At 56.8% G+C, this 23154-nt stretch overlaps 1 protein-coding gene across 2 annotated transcripts in view; it reads right to left on the reverse strand.

The window, feature by feature from the left end:
- Positions 1-10341: 10341 nt before the first annotated feature.
- TTC7A (tetratricopeptide repeat domain 7A) overlaps positions 10342-23154 on the reverse strand; it is a 115238-nt gene continuing 102425 nt past the window's right edge. For both annotated transcript variants that reach the window (XM_040623505.1, XM_008699839.2), the window contains one exon: positions 10342-11972. In XM_040623505.1, coding sequence (XP_040479439.1) covers positions 11751-11972 — 222 coding nt within the window. In that variant the 3' untranslated portion in view covers positions 10342-11750. The remainder of the gene's footprint in view (positions 11973-23154) is intronic.

A 23154-nucleotide genomic window follows, 5' to 3' on the forward strand; every position in this document is an offset into this window, starting at 1 on the left:
TGTTGGGGGCAAGGACCCCGTGTGGGTGAAAGGCAGGAATAAACATTTGCTCGAGGGGAACTGAGGGAGCCTGGCCCAATGAGAGTGGGGGTGCCGTGAGGGTGGGAGTTTGGCGGGGCTTGGTCCAGAGCCGGGGCCCCATACAGCCCTGCATGCCAGGAAGACCTCCTCAGGGAGCCCCAGCTAGACACACCCCCACGCATGACAGTGGGTATCTGGTTGGAGAGATTCCAGAATCAATAAATGGAGGGGATCTTTTCTTTTTATTAAAAAAACTAACTTAAAAAAACGAGTATAAATACTTACATTTTGTGTATTTTTTAAAAAAGATTTTATTTATTCACTTATTTGAGAGGAGGGGGAGAGAGAGCACAAGCAGGGGGAGCGGAGCGGCAGAGGGAGAGGGAGAAGCAGACTCCCTGCTGAGCAGAGCGCCCCATGGGGGGCCTGATCCCAGGATCCAGGGATCATGACTGGAGCCAGAGACAGATGCCCAACAAACTGAGCCACCCAGGTGACCCTATTTTGTTGTATTTAAAAAAGAGAACACCCCCCCACCTCTCTTCCCTAGCCTTATAAGCCTGATAAAAGGGACGTTGGAGGCAAGGAAGGGAAGGTTGTCATCTCACTGAATTTATTCAAGTTTCTCATTTGTTGAAGACACTCCCTGTGTTGCGTTCTTTCAGAATAGAAAACAGCCACTTGGAAGATCAGATGTGTCTCAGGGGTGGTGGCTGATCTTGTCCCACTTTGATCAGAAGATGGCTGCAGGGCGGATAGTTCCAAATTTTATTCTCCAAGTGGGTCAGAGTCCCCTGCGGGGTCTGAAAGTAACAGCGGGCAGTTCTGACAGAGGGGGTTTTCTCTAGGAAGCGGTGGCTCAGGTTCCCCCTGGTGCTCAGGGAAGCAGTTGGTTCTAGAAAGTGAGAGAGGCAAGAGGCGGTCATGTCTGTCTGAGGGCTTGTAGATGGAAAGTGAGAGGAACCTCTCATACCAGCGAGAGGTGTAAGTAGGTAGGGGTACCTCCCTGACAAGAGTGTGAGCCAGGGGCTGGCAGGAACTGCGTCTCTGCCTCTGTCTCCCCACTGCTTCTCTCTCAGGCCTACTTCTCCTTCGGAAGGCCAACCTTCACTGCCTCTTCACGTGTATAGGATCTGATGTGGCTACTTCAGCCTCTCCTCACTTCATTTCCCGAGCCAACACCCTGAGGGAATGTCAGCAGCCCCTTTTGGTTCCAGCATCGGGTTCCCAAGAAAGAGACTCTAGTTGGCCAGCTTGGATCAGGGGTCTGCCCTGGGCCCTTCACCTGAGGCCAAGAAGGCCAGGACCCTTGGTGTGGACACAGCTGAGGGGCCCAGCTGTGTGGCGTGTGTGTAATTGGGGTGGAGGGTGGTTCCTTGTATTTGAGAAGGGAATGAAGCCCCTTTGAGAATAAGGAGAGGAGGAGGTCTTCACCTGCCTGCAGGAAGGGGGTTGGAGAGGCTTACAGAGACTTTCCCTGGAGGTAAAACCACTGGAGAACATTCTGCAGGGCCATCTGGACCCCCTTGTGTTTGGTTTGCCATTTGCCAAGCTTTGCCTTTGGCTCCCGTGAGCTGGGGCCACTTCAGCCCGGCCTGCCTTACCAGTCTTGCCATCTGCCTGTAAAGCAACCCTCACCCTCCTTTGTGATTCTGGATGATGAGACAGTGACTCTGCCCTAGGATATTAGCAGAGGGGCTCGTGGGAACGAGGTGGTGAGAAGAGCAATGTTTTCCTTCCTTGGAGTATTCCCGCATTTTTTATAGTATTTCCTACAAGGAGGCAGAGGCTTTCCCAAAGAGACTAGAGGAATTCTGGCTGTTTTTTCCTGCCACAAGCCCAAAACTGAGACAGTGTTTGAAGAGCAGGGCCTCCTTCTGTTGTCTCCAAGGTGGAGAGACTGGACAGACCTGGGCTGACTTTGAGCTTGAGCTCCGGGATTGAGATATTCACACGTCGCAGCGAGGCTGTTGCATGCATCAAATGACAGGCCCAGAAGGGCTTAGAAGAGCCCCAGAGCGCCACAGATGGAAGGGACTGTGGTGTCTGTCCTAAGCCCCTCCTCCCTCCCCCCATCGACGGCTGTGACACAGCTACTCGAGGCCCCTGTCCTGGCTTGCCTGACCATCCTCTGTTCCTCTCCCCTCCCACCCACCCACCGCAACTGCCCTCTGAATTTGGCTTCAGCCAGAGGGCATGGCTCTTCTTGGCTGCAAATATCTTCTGCTGTTTCCATGTGAAATTCTCTCTCTGTTAAGTCAGAGCATGTCAGAAGTCACAGCACTGGTGGGGACAGCTTGTCTTCCTCCTCCCTCTGTTCGCTTTCCCTTCCTCCTCACCCCCCCCTCCCACCCCACTGCTCTCTGGACCTACAGGGGACACCCTACAGACTTGGAGGCCAAGGGCCACAGGTTGCTTGGGAGCCTCCAGCATCATCTCTCACTGCTTCGTGCCACTGACCTCAATGCAGCACAGAGCTGCCTGGACTCAGGTCCCCAGGCCTGGGATTATTTTGAAAGCCCTGTTCTTTTGAAAACATAGTTCAAAATCTGTAAGTTCAGAATCAGTGGTTCTAAGCTGCATTTTAGAATCCCCTGGGGAGCCTTTAAAAAAATCTCAGTGCCGGGCAGCTCCCAGACAGATCACATGAAACTCTCTGGGGGTAGGACTCATGCCCAGTATTTTTTTTTTTTTAAATACTTCCCCCGCCCCAACCCCAGGTGACTCTGATGAGCGGCCAAGGTTGACTACTGCTAAGGTGGTATGAAGGCACAATCACCAATAATTCTGTGCGGGGCCCGGGTAGTTTTCCCAACCCTAGAGGTTTAAGAGGAAGAGAGGGCCAGCTATGAAGAGGAGATTGACCCATATTAGCATCTGGCTGAGGCCTGAGGGGAGAGGATGGCACAGGGCTGGTCAGTCTGGGTGAAGCTAGTACCTGGAGTGTCATTAGGTAGAGATTGTTCTGGAAGAAGCCTTGAACCCAGGCACCTCTCACCAGCCTGACTCTCAAGGGGGCTCCTCACTGACCTTTGGTTTTGGCCAAGGGCAGGACTGTAGGCGTGCAGAGCCTGGGGGGCCCAAAGGGCGGGGTTTGGGCTCTAGATTCGGGGCTGCAGGGGCTGGGTGGGCTTGTGGGGACCAGTGCCAGAGACGCAGAGCCTGGCCCAGCTTATCTGCAGCCTCCCCAGAGAAGAGACAACCCTGGATGGCAGGAGAAGCCAAGTCTTCACCCGTGGGGGCTGGGAGTTGGGGGTGGTGAGTTAGCAAAGGAGGGGAGAGAGATGGGACACAGAAGTCGGGAAGGAGGGGTAGCCAGAGATAGGGGAGGCCCAGAGGGTGAACGTGTGGAGAATCGTCTCCCACTGGGTGCTCCTCGTGGCCTTGTTAACCATGCCCTTGGCCAAATCAGGGCCCAGGAAAAGGTGTTACCCTTCTGGAGAGTGGCAGGGGCTCAGAGAGGCCCAACCAGCAGCAGGGGATGTAGCAATGTGGCTGCTTTGGGTGGCAATGTAGCTTAGTACCTGAGAACTGTAGGCAGGACGGCGGGCTCAGGCCCACGGACACCGCATCTCTGGTCACCAGGGTGAGCTAGGTGGGGACGGGAGGCAGGGACTGACAAGGCATTCCATTCAATTCACCCCCGTGGGACTGAGAGGCCCAGGATGCGGGCAGGGTGGGACAGCAAGGCAGTGTGCTGAGAGATGTTTGGGTCACAGGTGGAGCGCCGGGCTTGATGAGGGCTTGCCATTGCTCCCTCGTGCTTCTTCAGAAGTCCCGGAGCACAGAAGTCCTGCCTGGCTACTGAGGGCCATCAAGGAGAAAGGAAGTTGCTGGAGATTCCTGTTCAACAGGGCCAGAGGGGACACTTGGAAACATGCCAGGCAGAGTCACACCTGTTGAGGTTTCTAATCCCCACCCCCCTCCCCACCCCAACCCTGTGCCTGGGGGAGCTTTCACCATGCTGCATTCGTCTCCTGTGCCTTTTTCCATCGACTTCGTGGCTTCGAACAACACGAACTCACTGTCTTATGGCTTTGGAGGTGAGGTCTCCACGTCAGTCTCACTGGGCTCAAGTCAGGGTGTTGGCAAGGTTGTCCTGAAGGAGCCTCCCCTGAGAGGCTCGGGGGAAAACCTGTCTCCATGTCTCCTGCAGCTTCTAGAGACCACCCACCTTCCTTGGCTCCTGGCTTCTTCCTCAAATCACTCCCCACTCCTGTTCCCCGCACATCTACTTCTGACTCCGACCCTCCTGCTTTCCTCTCGGGAGGCTCCCTGTGATTGTATCGGGTTCACCTGGATAATTCAGAAAATCTCCCCTTCTCAGGATCCTTAACTTAATCATGTTTACCACGTAGGAGAACAGGGCACCTGGCTGGCTCAGTCGGTAGAGCATGCGGCTCTTGATCTTGCGGTTGTGAGTTCAAGCCCCACGTTGGGTGTAGAGATTGCTTAAATAAATAAACTTTAAAAAAATCTTTAAAAAACCATGTAGGAGAGCATATTCACAGGTTCCGGGGATACAGACATTCCGGGGGGACGTTATTCATACCTGCACACCATCTAACCTGTAGCTGGGATGGGGAGTGAGGCATCCTTCTGCCAGCATTGCTCCCCTCACCCCACCCTTGGTGTGCTAACTCTGAGCACCCGCCCCCACCTTCCCGAGGCTGGTTCGGTACTTCTCATAAATGCCCCGGCAGTCCCCAGATACTGAGGCCAGCGTTGGACGGTGGGCTCTGGGAGCAGAGTTGGGACCCCCTGGGGCATCGGTGAGTTTCCCAGTGCCTGGCCCAGCACACGGTAGATGCCCCCTGAATACTGCATGTGCTCCAAGATACACAATTATCCTTTAGGAAACGGACAAGCTTTGTGTAAAATATGTTATAGAAGTTCCTTTGATTACTTTGGACCAAAGAATTATTTAGTGGATGGCTGTTAGCCTGAATAACCTTAGGCGTTGCTGGTGTGGGGTGCTGACAGAAATCATCTGATGAAAAAAGTTTTTAAAAAGAGGAGGTAAAAAAAAAATTGAGTACAGATTTAGATCATTCTTGGAGGTTTGACCGTAGGGTTGGAGGTGTTAGACGTTATAAACAAGCTCTCTAGATCACTTGAGGTAAAATTGTGTTAAACGTTGCATTATGGGAAATGGGGCTGGGAGGGGGGTCCTCCCCTAGTGTTTTACAAAAGGTACTTCTAGCTCCAGATAAAATTTCTACTGGCCACATTATTCCAGGATTTTAAAAGCACCCTTTTATTATTTGTTTTAATTCTAGTGTAGTTAACATAGTGTTATTAGTTTCAGGTGTAGTAAAAGTGCCCTGTCTTAAGTAACTTATTTGGAAATGAAAATGAAGCTTCTAGAAAATCGTGTCCAATGACCCATGTATCTACAGTGTAGGTGAAGATCCTAATGAAGTTGCATATTTATGTAATTTATAGGATTAAATACATGTGTAACTTTTTAAGACGATAAAGTGGATTGGGACCAACTGCAGGCCCTGGGGCGGCCATAGGAGACTCAGGAGGGCTGTAGCCCTCTGCGGAGCCCCTGCCTTAGCCACCCCCAGGGTAAAGCGCTTGGCTGGCATGGGGGTTGGGTGAGAGGGAAGGCTAAGGTCAGCCTGTGGGTGGGGGACAAGGTAGCCTTGCTCTGCCTTTGTACCCCAAGCCTCCCAGGGGCAGGAGGGCCTCCCTAGAGCCCAGCTGGTCCCATTCATGAGGGCACGTGTCGGCGTAGCTGAGGCCAAGCGTGTGGGATGCGGGGGCTGCCCTCAGGAAGAACAACTCACCGGGCCTGTGCCGGCCTGGCTGTTCCCCCTTCAGAGGAGTGGTGGGAGATGGGTAGTGGGGGAGGAGGGAGAGCTACTTCGGGAAGGTGTGGGAATTGGGTTCTGAAGGATGAGGGGCATGGAGTGAGCCCCAACAGGAATTTTGGGAAGGGGTCCTTCAGGGATAGGTCTTTGAGGCCCCAGGAGACCTGGCAGAGGCATAGGAGGAAGAAGAGGAGAAAGAAAGAGAGCAAGGCCCCCAGGGGAGTACTGCTCCCAGCTGAGAAGAGAAGCTGGATGCAGGACGGTGCCCTGGCCGCAGCCCAGCCTCCATGCGTACACCCCCAGCTCGCAGCGGGCCAGGCCCCCAAGGCCCCTGCACCCTTGGCGGGTGCTCTCAGGGTGGGGGGAGCATGAGCCATGTGGGAGGCCACCACCCACAGCCACTGAGCGCTGGGCCTTGTTGGGGGGTGAGGGTAGAGAGCTGTGGGCCCCTGAGCACAAGACCAGAGTGCGAGCGAACCCCTAACGGCCTCTTCCTCTGGGCCCTGGGGTCGAAGCAATTGAGATCAGAGTTACAGGTGGGGAGTCTTGACCTCAGCTAGGCTGACCGGAGCTGGAAACGTTGCTCGGGAGAGAACGGAGCTGTAGTACCTCCACCATCTTTGGGCCCCTCGGAGGGTGGGCGCCTCTGCCTTTTAATGGGAGAGCTCCTCAGGAGATTCACCTGCTCTTCACTTCTGCTCATGACTTCCTGCCCCTGCCAACCAGCTGCCCTCTCTTCCCTCGGCCCCGCGGCTTCTGCTCATTTCAGCTTCTGCTTCACCACCAACTGCTCCCCGCTTTCTCGGTCCCACACTCCTGCCGCAGAGGCCAGACCCTCGCGGCCTTTAGCAATGTCAGTGTCACGAAAGACAAAGAGAGGCAAAAGGAAACCAAAGAGACAGGACAACCAAGTGGGGTACTGGTCCAGGGCGGGAGGAAAACTACGCTCCAAAGACCACGAGCGACCAGCTGGCATATGGACGGGACGCAGGATCAAGCAGCGTGTCAGTGTTAAATCTCGTTTGTTACCCGTGCTGTGCTCACGTAAGACCATGGCCTTCGTTCTTCGCAAACACACGGAAGTATTAAGAGGTAAAGGAGCATGACGTAGGCAACCTATGCTCAGATGCTTCAGAGAAAAAAAAAGTAACAATACATGTTTGTTTTTTCAAAGATTTTATTTATTAGAGAGAGCGTACAAGCAGGGGGAGCAGCAGGGAGCAGGAGAAGCGGGCTCACTGAGCAGACAGCCCGACGCGGAACTTGATCCCACGACTTTGGGATCATGACCTGAGCGGAAGGCAGACACTCAACCGACATAGCCACCTAGGTGCCCCACAATACATGTTTTTAAAGAAGTCCACAATGACAGTAAGAGAGGAAGAGAAAAGAGTGGGAGAGAGTGAGTGAGAACAGGAGAATCGTGACAGCACCAGTCTGGGGACCTCCTGCTATGTCACAGGCTGTGGGCCGGTCCACAGATGAGAAGCTTGGGGCTGGAGCCCACTCATGGTCCCCTCAGCTGGCAGGCAGGGCAGTGCATCACATGGCCCAACACACAGGTCCTGTGGTGAGCCTGTCATGTTTCCAGGCTGCCTGGCATCTTGTAAACCCCCCCTTGCTAGTTGGGGACCTTCCAGCCTCTTGAGTGACCTTCACTTAAGGAGTGTCCTCTCCGGCCGCAGAGGGGGCGAGAGCACCAGGCAGCACTGAATGGCACTCATTCCTCCTCACCGAAGCCAGGGCCCGAGCCTCCAGCCAGTGGGGTGACGCTGCGGCACCCCCGGACCTGTGTGTCGCCCCCTGTGATGCTGCAGTAGAGGCCCCTGGTGATGCACGTTTCCGTGGACCCCAGAGGGGCCAGCGTGCTGCTGCGCGGACGGGCGCTTCCTGCGGCTCGCTCTCAAGGTCCAGCGAGCTGGTGCTGTGCCGGCTGCTCACACGGTGGCCAGAGCGCCGGCTCTGTAGGCCGGGACCTAGGTTCTCGGGCACCGTGACCTCTCCAGCTTTCATGGGGACCAAACCCACCTCCCAGGGTTCTTGACTACCAGGGGAGCAGCGTGGCAAGTGTAGGCATTGTAGAGCACGGGGAGGATAGTTTTAAAGGCTGCCACCTTCGTGCCGAGAGAGGAGCCAGTTCGTGGTAGAGCTGTGCCTTCCAGCCAGGCTGGCTGCCGATTCCATCAGAGAAGCTGGATGGTGGCTGCTTTGCCCCAGGTTCATGCCCTGCAGTTACTGCCCTAGGGCTCCTGGAAACTCCCTCTCTCCTGGAGCTACCTCCAGTGGTCTCTGTCCTTTGCAACTGGAAGAGTCTGATAAAGATTGCAAGGAATTTCTGGCGGGGGCCAGACAGGATACGGTCTCCATCACCGTCTTCCTGGCCTCCACAACCCTTCAGATCAGGACCATGGGGGTTGGTCCCACAGGTCACTTGTGTGTGAGGCTCCCTGATTCTGGGCTGCCATTAAGAGCTGGCAGCAGGGGCCGGGGGAGGTTTGTTTAGCTGGAAGCTTCCCAAGGCCGAGGAATATTTGCATGGTGAAGACATCTGAGCGCCCAGTGGGGGAGCGAATGCAACAATGAGCACTTTGGTATCAGAAAGGAGTCTGGGTGTTGGTGGCTGAAATTCCATTCATATTTATGCCTGTAGATAAACACTATTAATACTGAAGGGCTGTGTCCTAGAGTGTGCCGGGGGTGCTGGAGGTCCATGGGGGCGACAGTGCAACCCTGAGTCTTGTCCCCAGATTCCAGCCCTCGTTCTGACACCATGGATCGGACACAAGGGGTGTGTGTGAATAAGAAACGGGGGGAACTGGGGGGTCAGGAAATGCCCAGGTCTCCACTACTGCCTGACTCTCCAACATCTGACCAACTGAGGTCAGCTTGTGTCTGGAGTAGGAAGGCCTCCCCTTCCCTTCCTCCATTCTCTTCTTTGTAGAATGAGCTTTCTAGACTGTTCTCCAGGGCTGGCAAACCATGCGACACCACCTATGGCCTCAGGCACTCTTTGTCACTGCAACGGTCCTGGAGCTGCGGATGAGGGTGTGAAAGAAGTAATGTGATACTAATTGTTAAATCACTGCAGACTGAATGCGTTTTCCAAAAGCATCCAGGTGAAAGGGAAGCGGGGTCCCCACCAGCTCCAAAAAAGGCCCTTCCTCCCTGGAACAGCAAGGCCATCCCCCCAAGAATACCTCCGTGAGGCCACGGGAGTGGGAGGTTCTTGCCTGGGCCAGGCCAAGCTCCTGGGGAAGCCTCTAGGGCGGCTCTCTTCCAGGTGGGCAGCTGCAGCTCTGGGGGTGCACCCGAGGATCCCTTGGGGCACACGAAGAAAACAGAGCTTCCATGCGAACTTCAGTCATCCCTCGAAAGTGTGATGCGTGTTTAGGACAAGTGGTAGCCCGGAATGGGTGTGGCGGGTTTGAGGATCGTACTGGTGTGGACGTCACCGCGCAGGCCGCCGGCTGATCGGGAAGCATGTGGCGGGCATCCTCGCCGCGCAGTTCTCGCCTGCTGCTTCTCCCCCAGGTGCCCAAGACGCACCACCAGCCGCGCCCCCAGGCCATGCTCTCTGTGCAGATGACGAGTGTGGCCCCGGCCTCCCCCAGCTGGGCGCCCGAGGCAGCAGGGGGCTCAGGCCCACCAGAGGTACAGGTCAGGCCGGGGGAGGCTCTGCAGCCCCGCCCGGACCCCCTCTGCCTCGGGCTTCAGCACCTGCCTAGCCCTCTCTGCTCCCCACTGCTCCAACCAGCCTCTTCCTGGGCCCCTCCCCGATCCTCCTCCACACCCCTCCCCACCGTGGGGCCTGCCCCCCGTGACTTCTCAGGCCTCTCTTCCTGCAACACTCTCTCCTCACTAGACGCTTGTTCTGGGGTACCTGCTGGATGAAATGAACACACTGTATTCCTTCCAAGGGTCTGTTCCTTTATTCAAGATCTTTATTTCAAACTGCCCGCAACTCGGCCCAACCCTCTGAGGCTTCCTCCAGAGGAATGCTGCCACCCAAAATGCATTTGGTGCCTTTCGTATCACCAATACCTGACTACCAATCTTTGGGCACCCAAGACAAATCAACAGATTTGCTTTTCTCGTTTAGTTTTTTTTTTTAAACAGAATTTCAGAATAAAAATAGATCTCTATCATATATATATATATATCTATATATATTTATACACACACACATCGAGGCAGAGATCCTTCAACAAGTGGTGAAGGATCTGGTGTCCCCTTGTGGTGTGGGGAGGCCAGGAGGGGGCAGGCCCTCTCTGGGAGGCACCTGGGGGTGTGCAGTGCTGAGCCAGTGTGGCGGGGAGGGTGGGTCTCCAATAGCCCCTTCTCCCTGAGGAGCAGACTGGGCAATGATGAGCCAAGGCAGCCCTCATCCAGTCTTTCCATACACCTTAAGATGAGAGAGACGTACCAGATGGAGCTTTAAAACTAAAATCCAAAGTGCAGATAAAAAAGGAATTCCCTGATAAGCCCCCCCCCCCCCGGAGAATTCCAAGAGCATCATGCAGCAGGGCTAGGGGAACCAGCAGGGAATATCCTACCCACCAGCCCCAGGTCCCCTGCTGACAGGGATGTGGTCTGTCCCCTCCACTGGTCTCCAACCATAGTCCCCACTGGGCCTCAGGCAAGGGGGAACCAAATGGCCTGTAGTGGAAATGGGTTGTGGGTGGTGAGAGGTACTGGGGTCAGTCCCAGAGACTGCCCATCTGCATATTATTATCGCCAGAAGGTTCTGCATTGTACCCATTGCTAAGAAACATAAGGCCTGACGGAGTATGTTGATGCAAGGTGTGAGGAAGAACTGGGTCCAGCTGCCATGTTTATATGCTAGGGTCTATGGCCTAGGGCCTAAGGAGGCCACTTGGGCTGGGGCATGGTTCCAGAAAGATGAGCATGGTAGAAAAGGGAGGGGAGTTAGGGCTGGTGCTCAGTGCCCCTGGCCAGGCACCAGAGGCCCAAAAGGCACTTGGCAGCAGAGAGGAAGAGCAGTGGGGCCCAACTGGCCTCATGGGGCAAGGAGGGGCATCCTCCAATAGCTCAAACCTGGGAGAGGGACCCAGAGATCCTATCCTCTTCCCACTTGCCAGCAGAGTCTTCAGCCCGGACGGCCTGGGGCAAGACCTGAGAGTTATCCAGAACCCTGTCCTGAGACTGGGGCTGAGATCAGGGCCCTGGGGCTCCCTGGGCACAGAGGCATCGGTGGAGGTGAAGTTCAGCTCTGAGGCTCCTCCACCCACGCTCTCAGGGAGCAAGTCTGGTCACCAAGACTCTAAGTCACTTAGGGTTCAAGCAGACCGTCTCCCGAGGCACTGAGTTAGGAACTGGGGAAAACCCTCTTGACCTAGTCAGAGAGCAGTTTGTGGGGTTCATCTTTGGTTTTGGAGAACCGGGAGCTGAAGCTCGATGCTAACACCTGTGCAAAGTTACTGGGAAATCCAGGATCGGGGATGTGAAGAGTGGCAGGCATAGTATGGGAGCTTCTAGACAGTGGGGGGTGGTACCTAGGAGACACAGACCCTTATTGCACATTGAGATGATGCACAGACACTGTGGGGGAGATGCTCCCATGCTCATGTGGCTTCCCAGCTACTTCCTTCCTCATAAACCAGGCCCTTCTGAATCCCAAGGAGCAAGGGATTTGCTTTCAATGCAAATCTGGTCCACCCCGCTCCAGATGAGCAGCTCCCAGACCCAGCTGGCCCTGGAGGGAAAGCAGGGCTGGAGTGGGGGAGGCGAGGAGAACTAGGGCTGCAGACTGCAGAAGTGTTCCCTAGAGATGTATTTCCCTGAGGCCCCACACCTCCCCTGCCCTGTGCTCCCTGCTGCCTGCCTGCATCTGCCTGCCCCCCCGCGCCCGAGGGCAGCCGCTCCGTCCCACCCTGCCGCTGCAGGGTGATGTCACAGCTCTCTGGGGATGATGGAGAAGGGCAGCACCGGGCTGCTGGCCTCCAGCTCGAGGGCAGTGAGGAAGCAGTCGACGGCAGCCTCGCTCTGGCCCTGGGCCTGCAGCACCTCGCCCAGGCCCTGCCAGGCTTCGTGGCAGGTGCTCTGTCTCTCCACGGCGTCCCGCAGCACCTTCTGGGCCAGACTCTTGTGGCCCAGCCGACTCAGCATCAGACCCTGGGGAGCAAGCACAGGGCCAGGTTCGTGAGGGTGTCCTGGGGCAGGAGCACCCTGGCCATCAGGGCAAGGAGGCAGCTCTGCCACCAGTGAGAGGGCTCAGCGTCTCGGCCTTGGGAACCAAGTGACCGTTGTCATCACCCATGCAAATCCTACCTGTCCCCGCCCTAGTCCTGCTTCCAGCCCAGCCTCTCGGATCACCCACTGGGGGAGCTCTGTCCCTCCGGGCCTGAGGGTGGGCTTTCAAGTCGGCAGACCTGGCTTTGCGCCTCCCATTACAGCTGGGGATCCTGCAAGTCAGCTCTCTCTAGCCTTCGGTTTCCTCAGCTGTAGGTGGGAAAGACCGCAGCGCCCACCCCTCGGGCTGTCACGTTTGCAGGAGTCAGTATATGGAAGGCATTTGAACAGTGTCTGCAGGCGCGAGCTCTCAGACAGTGGGTCTGTTACCCTGAGGCCTTGCTGCTGCGCTGGGGAGCTTCCGACCCCCCAGCATGTGGAGGAACGCGCGCACAGGTTTCAGATTCTGCGACCTGAAGGCAGAACCTTCGGCTGATGGGTGGGTGGGGGCAGCTCCTTGGCCTGCATTAGCAGCGGTCTTCCTGGGGACACCTGGGTCCTGTGACCTGTAGCCCATCCCGGCCCGGCCCGGCTGGTGCGGGTCACAGGAGGACAGGGTAGCAGCTGGGTAGAAGGACAGGCTCTGGTAAGATGGGTCAGGTGTGGCTAGGAAGCTTGGTGCGGCTGTTCGTCTTCAACAACCCTGCTGGCAGAGAGAGGAAGTGACAGGAATTGTCACAGAAGTTTGGGAAGCAAAACTGGGACGATGTCCCTTCTATGTCCTCTTCCACTCATAGTGGGAAGGGTGCAGGGAGGTGGGAGGACAGGGTGGTGAGTAAGCGGGGGGTGGGGGGGTGGATCAGGACCCCACCCCAGCCTCCGGTCCCAGAAAGGCTGCTTTGTTCCATCCCACCGATCTGTGTTCCAGCCCTCAAATGAGGCACGGGATGGCCGCAGAGGGGGAGCCCTCCCCTCATTCAAAGATCTGAGGTAAAGCCTAACACCAGCTTCCTGGTGGGGGCTGGGGTGGGGGAGAGGGGCTGCCTTCTGTGTGCCTGGAGCCCCCTCTTGGGTGCCCGCCCACTGACGGCCATGTACATTTTTAGCTGGAACATTTTCCTCCTCACCACGCTCCTCAGAGTTAGGCCCTCTGTTGCTATGGAGACCCACCGGGGAAGATGCACAAGCCTGATTTCATAAAGTCCTCTGAGAGCTTGGAACACGACCAGTTCGGCAAGAGAGGAAGATGGCGCTCAGGAAGCCCTAGGCAAAGCCTCCCCCTCTCCGGAGGTGCTGGCCGGTGGTCCTGCGGCCAGGGGCAGGAACGGAAGGGGGAGCTGGATTCATAGTGTCTCTTCAACCCGGGGCGGAGCTGTCCCCAGGGAGCCCCAGGGATGGGCTGGAGGACAGGGGAGCGGTGGCGGGGCGGGGCCAGCGGGAGCCTCGCTGACTCAGGGCTGCCGGGACCGAGGGCCGTGCCCCGTGTGGCCGGCAGGGCCCCAGGCCAAGCTGTGCTGCCTGCATGGCCTGGGAGCTGGACCCCGAGCAGCACCGATGGCACAGGGCCCACAGGGAGGAGGGAAGGCAGGCCAGACGAAAGGCCGCCAGACACCAAACTTAAGCACCAAAAATGGAAGGTTTGAGCCCTGTGCGCGCTGCCCCTGCAGGAGCAAGAGAGGACAGCGGGGCCTCCCAGCGAGGGCCGGGCCCGCAGTGGGTTTTACACGCGCAGTTTTCCGTATCGAGTTTCCACAGAAGCTTGGGTTTGAAAAGAGGGCTGAGGAGGAGCAGTGTGTGGGTGTCCGGGAAGGGGCCGGATGTGTCTGCAGGCCGAACCCGGGTGTGTGTGTGTGTGTGTGTGTGTGTGCACGTGCGCACGTGCGCTGGTTTTACTCTCCATCGGGAAGGTTTGCGGTAGCTCCTCTCCACGTTTCATGAAGAGAAAAAAGCCAGGGCTCCACAGCCAGAGACCTCGTCTGCGCTGGAATCCCAGCTTTGCCACTGACAAGTGCAGTGACCAGGGGCCAGCAGCCCATTTTCTCCGAGCTGTGGCTTCCTCGTCTGTAAACCAGGGAACAGGATGGTACTTCCCGCTGGTCAGTGGGAAGAGTCTGCAAGGATGCATTTGAAGCCCTGTAGGCAGGGTGCATGGCGGGCGGACCGCGAAGCGAAGTGGTGATGAGCAGAGGGTCCTGCTGGAGTGAGGAATAGGAGGTGATTTCTCTAGAGGGCAAGGCGCTCTGTGGGCGAAGACCGGGGCCTGGGGTGGGGCCGGATCACGTCTCCCATCCCCGGGGGTGCTGACCTCAGAGCCTGAAAGCAGATACCGGGCTGGGGTCAGGCTGGGGCCCCGAGCCTGTAACAGGATCTGCTGCCACCTGCCCGAGACACCAGTCTGTTCGTGTTTGGTAGCAACTCGGAGCTGTTTGCTGCCTGACAACTGGGCAGGGCCCGCCTCAGGAAGACGTGAGGTCTCACCTGCTCTGCCCCCAGCCTGGCGCTGTGCCAGGGGCCCGCCATCAACCCCCTGACACCCCCACCCCAGCCACCCAGAGAACAGGTTTCCAGGGAGATGGTGGGAGCACAGTTCCATCCAAATGTCCCCGATGACTCCTACCCACTCTGGCCAGGGAGCACCCTGAGCCAAGAGAAGCCAGATGTGCTGATGGGTGACCCAGCCTCTGACCCTCACCTGGGAGACGCCGTAGCCAGGCTGCCACCCGCAGCGGTTGGAAAGCAATGTGCGCGTTGCTTATGGACGCTGAGCAATGCACCTTTGAGAGGGGCCAAGGTTACGGCCACTCAGGGAGGGCAGGGCTATGGGGGAAGGCCCCAGAAATTCCCAACTTCATTCATCCAGTCCGCCTTCCCTTCCTTCCTGGATCTCAGGGAGGAGGGACCATCCGGCCTCATCTCAACTACCCAGGACCCTGCTCCCCCAGGAAGCCGCCGAGGACAGCCCCTCCTGGCCACGCCATCACCTGGAGCTGTGCTTCATTACCGGTGGGCTCTGCTGTGCAATCCGGCTTGGGCTGAGAGGGACAGGGTCCGTGGCTCCTGCTGGCGGGGCTCTTCCCCACAGGACGGCAGCTCAACGGAGCTCAGGTGGGAGGGTCCTGGGTTCTGAGCCAGGCACAGCAGAGGCACTTAGGTATGCATGCTTACCGACCTGCTTAGGCCACAGGGACAGGCAGCCTGATGGAAGACAAGGTTCTCTGTGGGGCTACAAAGGCTGCAGCCTGGGATGGAGGATGAAGGAGAAGAAGGGTCCCCCTCCTTTTTCAGAATTGCTACTGCACACCATCTTACCTCATTAATTCAGTGCCTGACACTGTCCCCTAGAGGGGAGGGGCAGCAGGAAGGTCCCGGCTGTATATGTCTTTTTCTTCCTCTGGGGTGGGGGGAGGCCTGCCCTGGGAAGCAGCCCCTAGCACTAGGCCAGCTGCAAGCCAGGCTGAGAGCTCCCTCCCAGTTCCTACCCTCAAGTATTTATAGAAGTTATTTTGGGAATTTTCTTTCTGAGCGCAAGGCACATTCCTGGGATTCTGTAACAGCCTTTCCAGCTGGGAAGCAGGGAATCAGCTGGAGGCTGCTGGAGCCTCCTGGTCCCAAGAGCCCTCTGCTTGGGGACCCTGGGGCTGCAGGGAGGAGCCTGGGGTGGGGCCACCTCTGAGGTTGCTCCCTTCACCCACCCTGAGGCTGACACACCCTGCGGAGGAGGCCCACATTCCAGCCCGTGCTCAGGAGCTCAGCCCCTCTTGGGATGCCAGGTTCTCCCAGGTGTCAGCCTCAACCCGTCCAACCAGACTGGGAATGAGGTGTCTCTCCAGGCTGAGAACAGAGCCCATGGATCACCACATCCCTCCTGGAACTGGGGTAGCTCCAAGGCCCCAGACCGCTCCTACCTCCCTTTTGGGAGAAGGGGCACAAATCCTTCTAGACCCCACCTAACACCTGGTTGACAAGCTCTCCTAGGCTTTCACAGGAAGAGGCCCCTGCTGAGGGGGCCGACAGACTCACTTGGAGCCCAACTAGGTGGGGGGCTTCTGGGGCAGTAGAGGTGCCGTGCTCATGTGGCAGAACCCATTCCTCCCTTCGGGCTCCTGCCTATACCTGCACCCCAGGTGAGAGGTCCAACGCCAGCGGGCCCCGGCTGTGGTGGGACCTGTCTGTCTGCAGAAGGCTGTGGACAGACTCAAAGGTAAATATTGGCTTGAGGAGAAAGCACGTCACTCCCCAGGGGGCTCTGCCTTTTCTCCTCCCACATTCTGGGCTGGTTTCAGGTTCTAGGCCTCTGGAGGCTGTCTGCCCACTCTAGAGCACAGCCAGGCCCCCAGGGCTAGGTGCGGAGCCTGGACTTTGGGTGCTCCAAGTGAACACCCTGTGATGGGCAGTGAGGGGGCGCCGTCGCCGAAGCTCCCCTCTCTGGGCAGGAGGCAGAGCTGAGGGGAGGGGGCTGCTGGCCTACGGGACAAGGGGAGGGCTGGACCCTGCTACACCCTTCAGACATGGCGAGTCTTTCAGACCACTGATTTTGGAGCTAAATTAAGCCAACAGTGAGGTGGGAAACAAAGGCAGAAGAAAAATTATGAAATTTCCTTACCACCTACAGCCCACTGACAAGTCCTTGAAACAGGCAGAGTGACCTTCCTCTAGGGACTCAACTGCCTCGATGTTGACACTTTGCTAAGGGCAAAAGGCAGTCCTAGCCTGACCCCTCCCCTCCAGGATGCTGTAAGCCAACTTTAACATATAAAAATACCTTTGGAAGCTTCCTTTATCTTAAACCCAAGGTATGTTTTGGCAATCATCCCCCAAGCATATGGCTCACCGATATACATCTAAAGGGTCTCATGACTAAGGTTTTCTTAGACGGTAATAAATGACCTTTTCCCAACAATACCTAGCCTCCTCAAGGTCCTGGAAACCTGGCTTCCAAAATTCCTTAGAGACTTACTCTATCTCAAACCCCCTCTCAACTTGAAAGTATATAACGGGCCACTACTCGTGACCCCAGAGCAGCTCTTTCTGCCCACGGGTCCTATTCCCGTGCTTTAATAAAATCACCTTTTTGCACCTAAGACGTCTCCAGAATTCTTTCTTGGTCGTCGGCTTTGAACCCTAATGTTTTTCTGACATCAACAGTGCTTAACTACCATTCTGATCAGAGTCTATGACAGGCGGCTTCTCTTCCACTTCCTTGTCTGGGTTGGTGAGGACTTCAGGAGCCCACACTTAAGCCCAAGCCTTTCCAAAAGTCCTGACCCAGAGCCAAGGGAAACCTCCTTCACCTTCTCGATGGTCTCTGAGCCTGGGCTGAGGGCACGCGGTGTGGGCTGGGGGCTGTGCCAGCCCAAGAACAAGGTGGGTAGGCAGGGGCTCGAGTCCCGGTGAGGCCCAGGCTGGGGGACACACTCCACACAGTGAGCCTCCAGAACTCCCTTCCGCCTCCTGCTCCACCCCACTTTCCCACCAGGGAACGCAGTCCTCAGGCAGGACTGGGGAAGAATGAGGGAGAGAACTCACAATAAAACCACAGCAGTAGGAGGTCAGATGGCCAACAAGATGTTCCTACCAACCTTTCCTGCCAAACAACAATGCTCCCCGTCTGTCAGAGCTGGTGGGGCAGGCGCAGATTCCGGGCTGTGTGTGTGTGTGTGTGTGTGTAAAGGACTCAGGGTCCCTGCATGGACAGCACAATACAGTACAAGACTTCTGGGCCCTCCTGTTCCTTCAGGCTGCCTGCACCCTCTAAGCCACCTGCCGTAGCTCAGGAAGCCAACAAGGAGGGGGAAGCCTGCAGCAGGTGGGGTGTCCTAGACCCCGAGGCATCGGGCCCCAGGAGCGAGAAGCCCTGCTATTCTGTGTGCTTGCTGGCCTCATCTGGCATCAGGGAGACTTCAGAGGGCCGGCACTGGGTTTCAGTCTTCAGCTGCTCAGGACACCTTTCCTCCTTCGAGTCAGGAAGCGGAGGCTGAAGCAGCCTGGCCCGACAGAGGCCAGAGTGGAGGGCCGAGCAGGGCCTCCCCAGAACCTGGCCTTTCCTGCTCCTCCTCCCTAGCGTTTCGGGTCCCCAGGAGGCCCCATCAGCTGAAGAGACCAGCCGCGAAATGGCTCTCGCCCTCACCTCGGACTCCGGCCTACGGAGCAGGCTTCTCCTGCTCTCAGTTGAGGTCAGCCTGGCCTTGCACTGTGGATGCTCTTGTCCCAGGCACAGGGCACTTGGGGCTGGTGTCCTGCACATCTCTGCCTTGGCCAGAGTCGCCTGGGCTCAATGAGGACCGAGAGGCTCCGCTACAGTGAATCTCTGGGGCTTGGCTCTGGGCCTCTACTTCCCTCTGCAAGCCAAGAGCATCTGAACCTGGCCTGGGAGCCGTGTTTCAGCATGGAAAAGGTAAAAGTAACCCCAGCTACTGGGCCATTAACTTACAGAATTAGTTAAGCTAATCCTAACAGGAGACCTAGGTGCTTGACATTGTGATTACCATTTTCCAGATGAGGACACTGAAGCGCCAAGAGGTTGAGGAACTCGGTCATGGTGGAGCAGTGTAGGCAAAGTGGGGCTCAAGTCCAGGTCAGGGAGACTCAGAGGCTGCGCTCCCGCCTCCAGACACACGCTGGCTCTGACACCGGGGCTTAAAAACCATCCCAGCCAACCAGCAGCAGCCACAACCTACAGGCAGCTCTGAGGCCCCCGGTCCCCGCCCAGCACCCCCTTCCTCCCCTCTCAGTACCCTGCCAGCAGCCCGGGGAGGTCTGGCCCAGGGACGCCTGCCCCACGGCAGTGACGTGGGGCATCCCGGTTAAGGTGGAGCTCAGGCTTCGGCCATTTGCCACCAAGTCTCCCACATGCATGGTGACAAAAATGTGGGCATGTTGATTTATCTTTTCACAGCGCTTAGGTCACCTGAGCAATAAAATCCTCCCTGGAGATCACAAGAGCCTAAATTATTATCCCCATTAGACAGAAGGGAAAACTGAGCTGGGGTGGGGGGAGTAATCTCCAAGAGCCACCAGAACACGAGGGCTGGTAGTGCTGACTCTCTGTCTCAGCTGTGTCCCCTCTCCAGTCCAGTCCTGCCCTCCAGGATTGGGGAGGGGGCTGGCGGGAGCACTGTGCAACCAGAGTTCGCCTGTTTGGCCTTAGAGAGCAGAGCCTGCTGTTGGATTCCTGGAGCACCTGCAAAAGGCCCAACCCAGAGCCGCAGGGTGGGGCCGAGCGGGGCCAGGTGGGGCCAAGCCCTGGTCCTGGCCAACTCAGACCCCACCTTGGGGAGACGCAAGGATGGTGGTGGGCCGCTTCTGGGACGTGGGGGATGCCGTGGCAAACCCCGCCTGGAGAAAGAGGGACCAGAATTTCTGGGGCCATATGGGGCCAGCTACACACTATGACCATGACCTTGATCTCACAAACCCACTTGAGAAACGAGACAGCAAGCTCCACGCTGGGAGCGAGAGGGAAGGAGCGCTGGGAATTGATTCACTGCCACACTCTCATCAGGGCAGTGGATGGCATCCAGGAGCATCTGGAGAAAGAGGAGGCTGGATCACGAGGCCAGGACTGTTCCACAAATTACATCCCTGGGAATTACATCACAGGAGCCAAAGTTCATCTAGGGCAGTTTCCCTCTGCTGCTGGGGGGCCCGATGAGGAAAGGGTTCTGGGGGGACAGGGCAACCAGAGCCCAGAACTCTGTCCCAAGATGAAAACATAACCATGGGCAGGGGCCAGAGGGGAGCAGGGCAGCCCAGCCAGAGAGGTGCCAGGAAACCCCAGAGCCTGTCCCCAGGAGAGCAGGGTGGGTGCCGCCCGCAAAAGCAACGGGCGGGGAGGCAGTGTGCCTGTCCGCTCGCGGCCGAGTCTCTCGTGCCGTCTCCTGCAGTGAGACAGGCTGCATCGAAGCATCCACACTCCTGGCTCAGCCCTGGGGCAGGCAGGGAAGACGGTCAGTCTGTGACCAGGGCTAGTGACCCGCCCACCATTAAAGTCAGGTGACCTCACAGCCCTCTTGGGAGGGCCCTCCGTGACTGGACCATTCCATTAGTCGTTCCTGGCTTCCTTGCCTTCCCCAGGCATCCCTGTTCCCTCGGAGATGCAGAGAGCCTCCTGGGAGGTGGCAGGGCAGAGACAGGCTCAGAGAGAGGCGTGCAGGCTGCCTCTGATTCCTCTCCATCAAGCCCATGGAGCCTTCTCTGAAGAACAGTGCCACATGGGGGCCAACTTCTCTGCTGATCTTGGGAAGGGCCCTGCCTCCTTTCTCTTATTTCCTTAGGGCAGGCAAGAAAAGTTCAGGTTTCCCCTTCTTAATGAGATGCTTTTGCCTATAAATTAAGGGCTGAACACCCAGGCTGAGTGAGTAGGGTTTCTGGATACCCGGAAGGGAGGCTGAGACCAAGCTGGCAAAAACTGTCAGGACCTGCTCCTGAGATTTCGCTAGGAATTTCCATCTGCAGAGAGCATAGCTTTTTCTTTCTGCATCTGATAGTTTCCTGAAGCAAGCTGGCCATCTGTGAGCCCTGTGGAGGAGGCAGCCCTCAGGGCCAGGGCCCGATGGCACAGATTCCTCTGGGGCACGGGCAGAGCACGGCTAAGCTTGTGTCTCTGTGCTGCCTGCTGGCTGGAAAAGCCTGAGCTTAGCCCAGGATGGAGCCTGAACCATGGAAACGCCTCCCATCCATACCAGGGCAGAGCAGGGCAGGGCAGGGCAGGGAGGGCAACAGGACGGGGAGAGTAAGAACCTGCTTCTGGGCCACAGTTCATTTTCTTAGCCATGCCAGAACCCTGCCTCCTAAGAGCAGTAGCCTAACACTCCCCGAGGCTGTCCCCACATCTCCTGTCCCATGTACCCGGCCCCAGGGAGAGGCTGTGAGGTCAGTGTCCTGGTGTTTGATGATCCTGCCCTCAGGACTGTAAGGCTGAACCCAGCATCCACACAGCTCACGGAGGGATCCAGAGCTCTCCCAGCCCCGGCCTTGGGTGGCTGTGCTCTCAGGGGAGGGGAGCCTCTCCTCTCCTTGCACCTATCAGAGGCTGATGTCCTCATAGAACCACAGTAGTGTGGCAAGTCCAGGATGTCCTCCTTGGGAACCTGCCTTCGCGATGACTGCATGGCGGGGGGTGGGGGGGGCAGTGGATACCAGTTCCCCTCCATGATCCTTTCTCCGGATAATTCTCCAAGGATGCACCAACCTCCAGAGTTCACAAAGGCTGAGACAACTGATGTGTCTCTCTCATTCTCTACTACTTTTACAACGAATCCCTTACATAAAGGCCAAGTTGACTTAGACTGCCAGGTAGTGGCTCCCCTCATGTTGTACCATGGTGAAAAAGATCTGTGCCCAGTGAGAAAAAGTGCTGGGATTGATTAGCAATGTCTGTCCCGGGTGAGGGACTGGAGAGTAGGGGCGCATGTGCTGTTTTGCCTTCTCTGATGTTGCACTGCTGGCCTTTCTAGAGGCACCTGCACGTGCGTCACCTCCCGTGATTAGCACTGGTCTAGGAATGACGCCGATTATTATTCATTCACCAAAGGAGACATCAGGAATGTGGAAGTTACATGTGTGTTTTCCTAAATCACCCGAGTGAATTAGAGCCAGAGCCAGGATGAGATCCCAGATGTCCTGAGCCCGAAGCCGGCCCAGGAAAGACTCTCACATCAGGGAATGCTGGAGATCAACATGCCACAGTGTTCCTGCGTCTTTGGGAAAAGAGTGCTTCGCAAATCTTCTCCAGACCTGAAATTTGCTATTCTTCATGCATATGTGTGGGCTGCTGGCAGGAACAGAGCATGTGGAAAGCGAACGGGGCTGCCCACGCCAGAGCCGACTGTCCCTCTGCTTGCCTGTAACTTGAACACTGGGCAGGCCTGGCTCTGACTTGCTCTCATTTCATCACCTCAGCCAGGCACCCCGGGAAGAGAAAAGGGGCCATTTCAGAAACATCTGTAGGGAGCCACTCAGGGCCCGCTCTTTGGTTACTATGGAAACCCGCCTTTGGAAGCGGCTTCAATTTCAGGAAAATAGCTACCAACAATGAGCATAAATGAAAAATGGTACACTGTTACTTCAAAATCGTACCTGTTATCAGACTTCACCGGGTTTTAGGGACTGAGGCGGCGGGCTCCGATGGGCCAGCGCAGGGGAAGGCAGCCATCTCTGCCTGGCTGCAGGCCTCAGGAGCCAGCGCGCAGCCTCCCTCCCACCACCCTAATCCAGTTTCTGGATGTGACCTCCAGGGAGCCATTTGTCACAGGAGCTAATGTCTGAATTGCGGGAGGAAGGAGGCTGTGCCTTGCAAAAACCAACCCTTTGCTGAGCAGACTGCAAGGCAACACAGCCATGTGGAGGGGAACGCGGGCCCGGGTGTGACGTCACTGCGTGGGCTGTCTTCAGCTGACGCAGAACCTTCACGTGGGCCCGAGGTAGAAATCCTTTCAGATATCAGGCAGCGGGGATAACAGCTGAGCTGGGAGGCTCTAACCTGTTTTCAGGGGCTCTTATAAAGATGACCTGGTCCAGCTCTTCCCCCCCAGTGCATTTTCCATTCCCTTGGCAATGTCCTCACCATACAACTCCTGAGTTTGGACTTGTCCTGTTCTGAGGGCTATACTGTTGTTCCTGACGCTGAGCGGAAATCGAACTCCCTGTGGCTTCTCTTTGGGAAGGAATCAGACCCCTTCTGGCAATGATAACCCTGCAGCCATCTGGAGTCATTCTGACCCCTTTGTGTTCCGCATGTGGCAGATGTCGGTGACGCCCTCATGGCCACTCCCCTCAGAGAACGCTCATGGGGGGCGTCTGAGGTGGGACCTGTACCTCAACAGGGGAAGACTGTGTCACTAATGGGGTGCTCCTAAATTGTACTTCAAAAACCACTGTGCTGACGTAGGCCTGTACACTTCGGAGCATTATGTTTATCCTGATGACCTGCTCTCTGGAAGTAGCTAAGAAAGGAAGGGAAACACGGTTACCCCACCGGTCTACTATACCAGCCGTCGGAGCAGGTTTCAATAAATGTTTCCTCTATCAGAGAATCCCCATTGCACAGATAAGTCAAACCGAGGTTCAGAGAAGGGGGCCGACTTACTCACGATCACCCAGAACGAGAACAGCAAAGGCAAGCCAA

Source organism: Ursus maritimus, unplaced genomic scaffold (genome assembly GCF_017311325.1).
Source record: "Ursus maritimus isolate PB19 unplaced genomic scaffold, ASM1731132v1 scaffold_6, whole genome shotgun sequence".
Classification (NCBI taxonomy): Eukaryota; Metazoa; Chordata; class Mammalia; order Carnivora; family Ursidae; genus Ursus; species Ursus maritimus.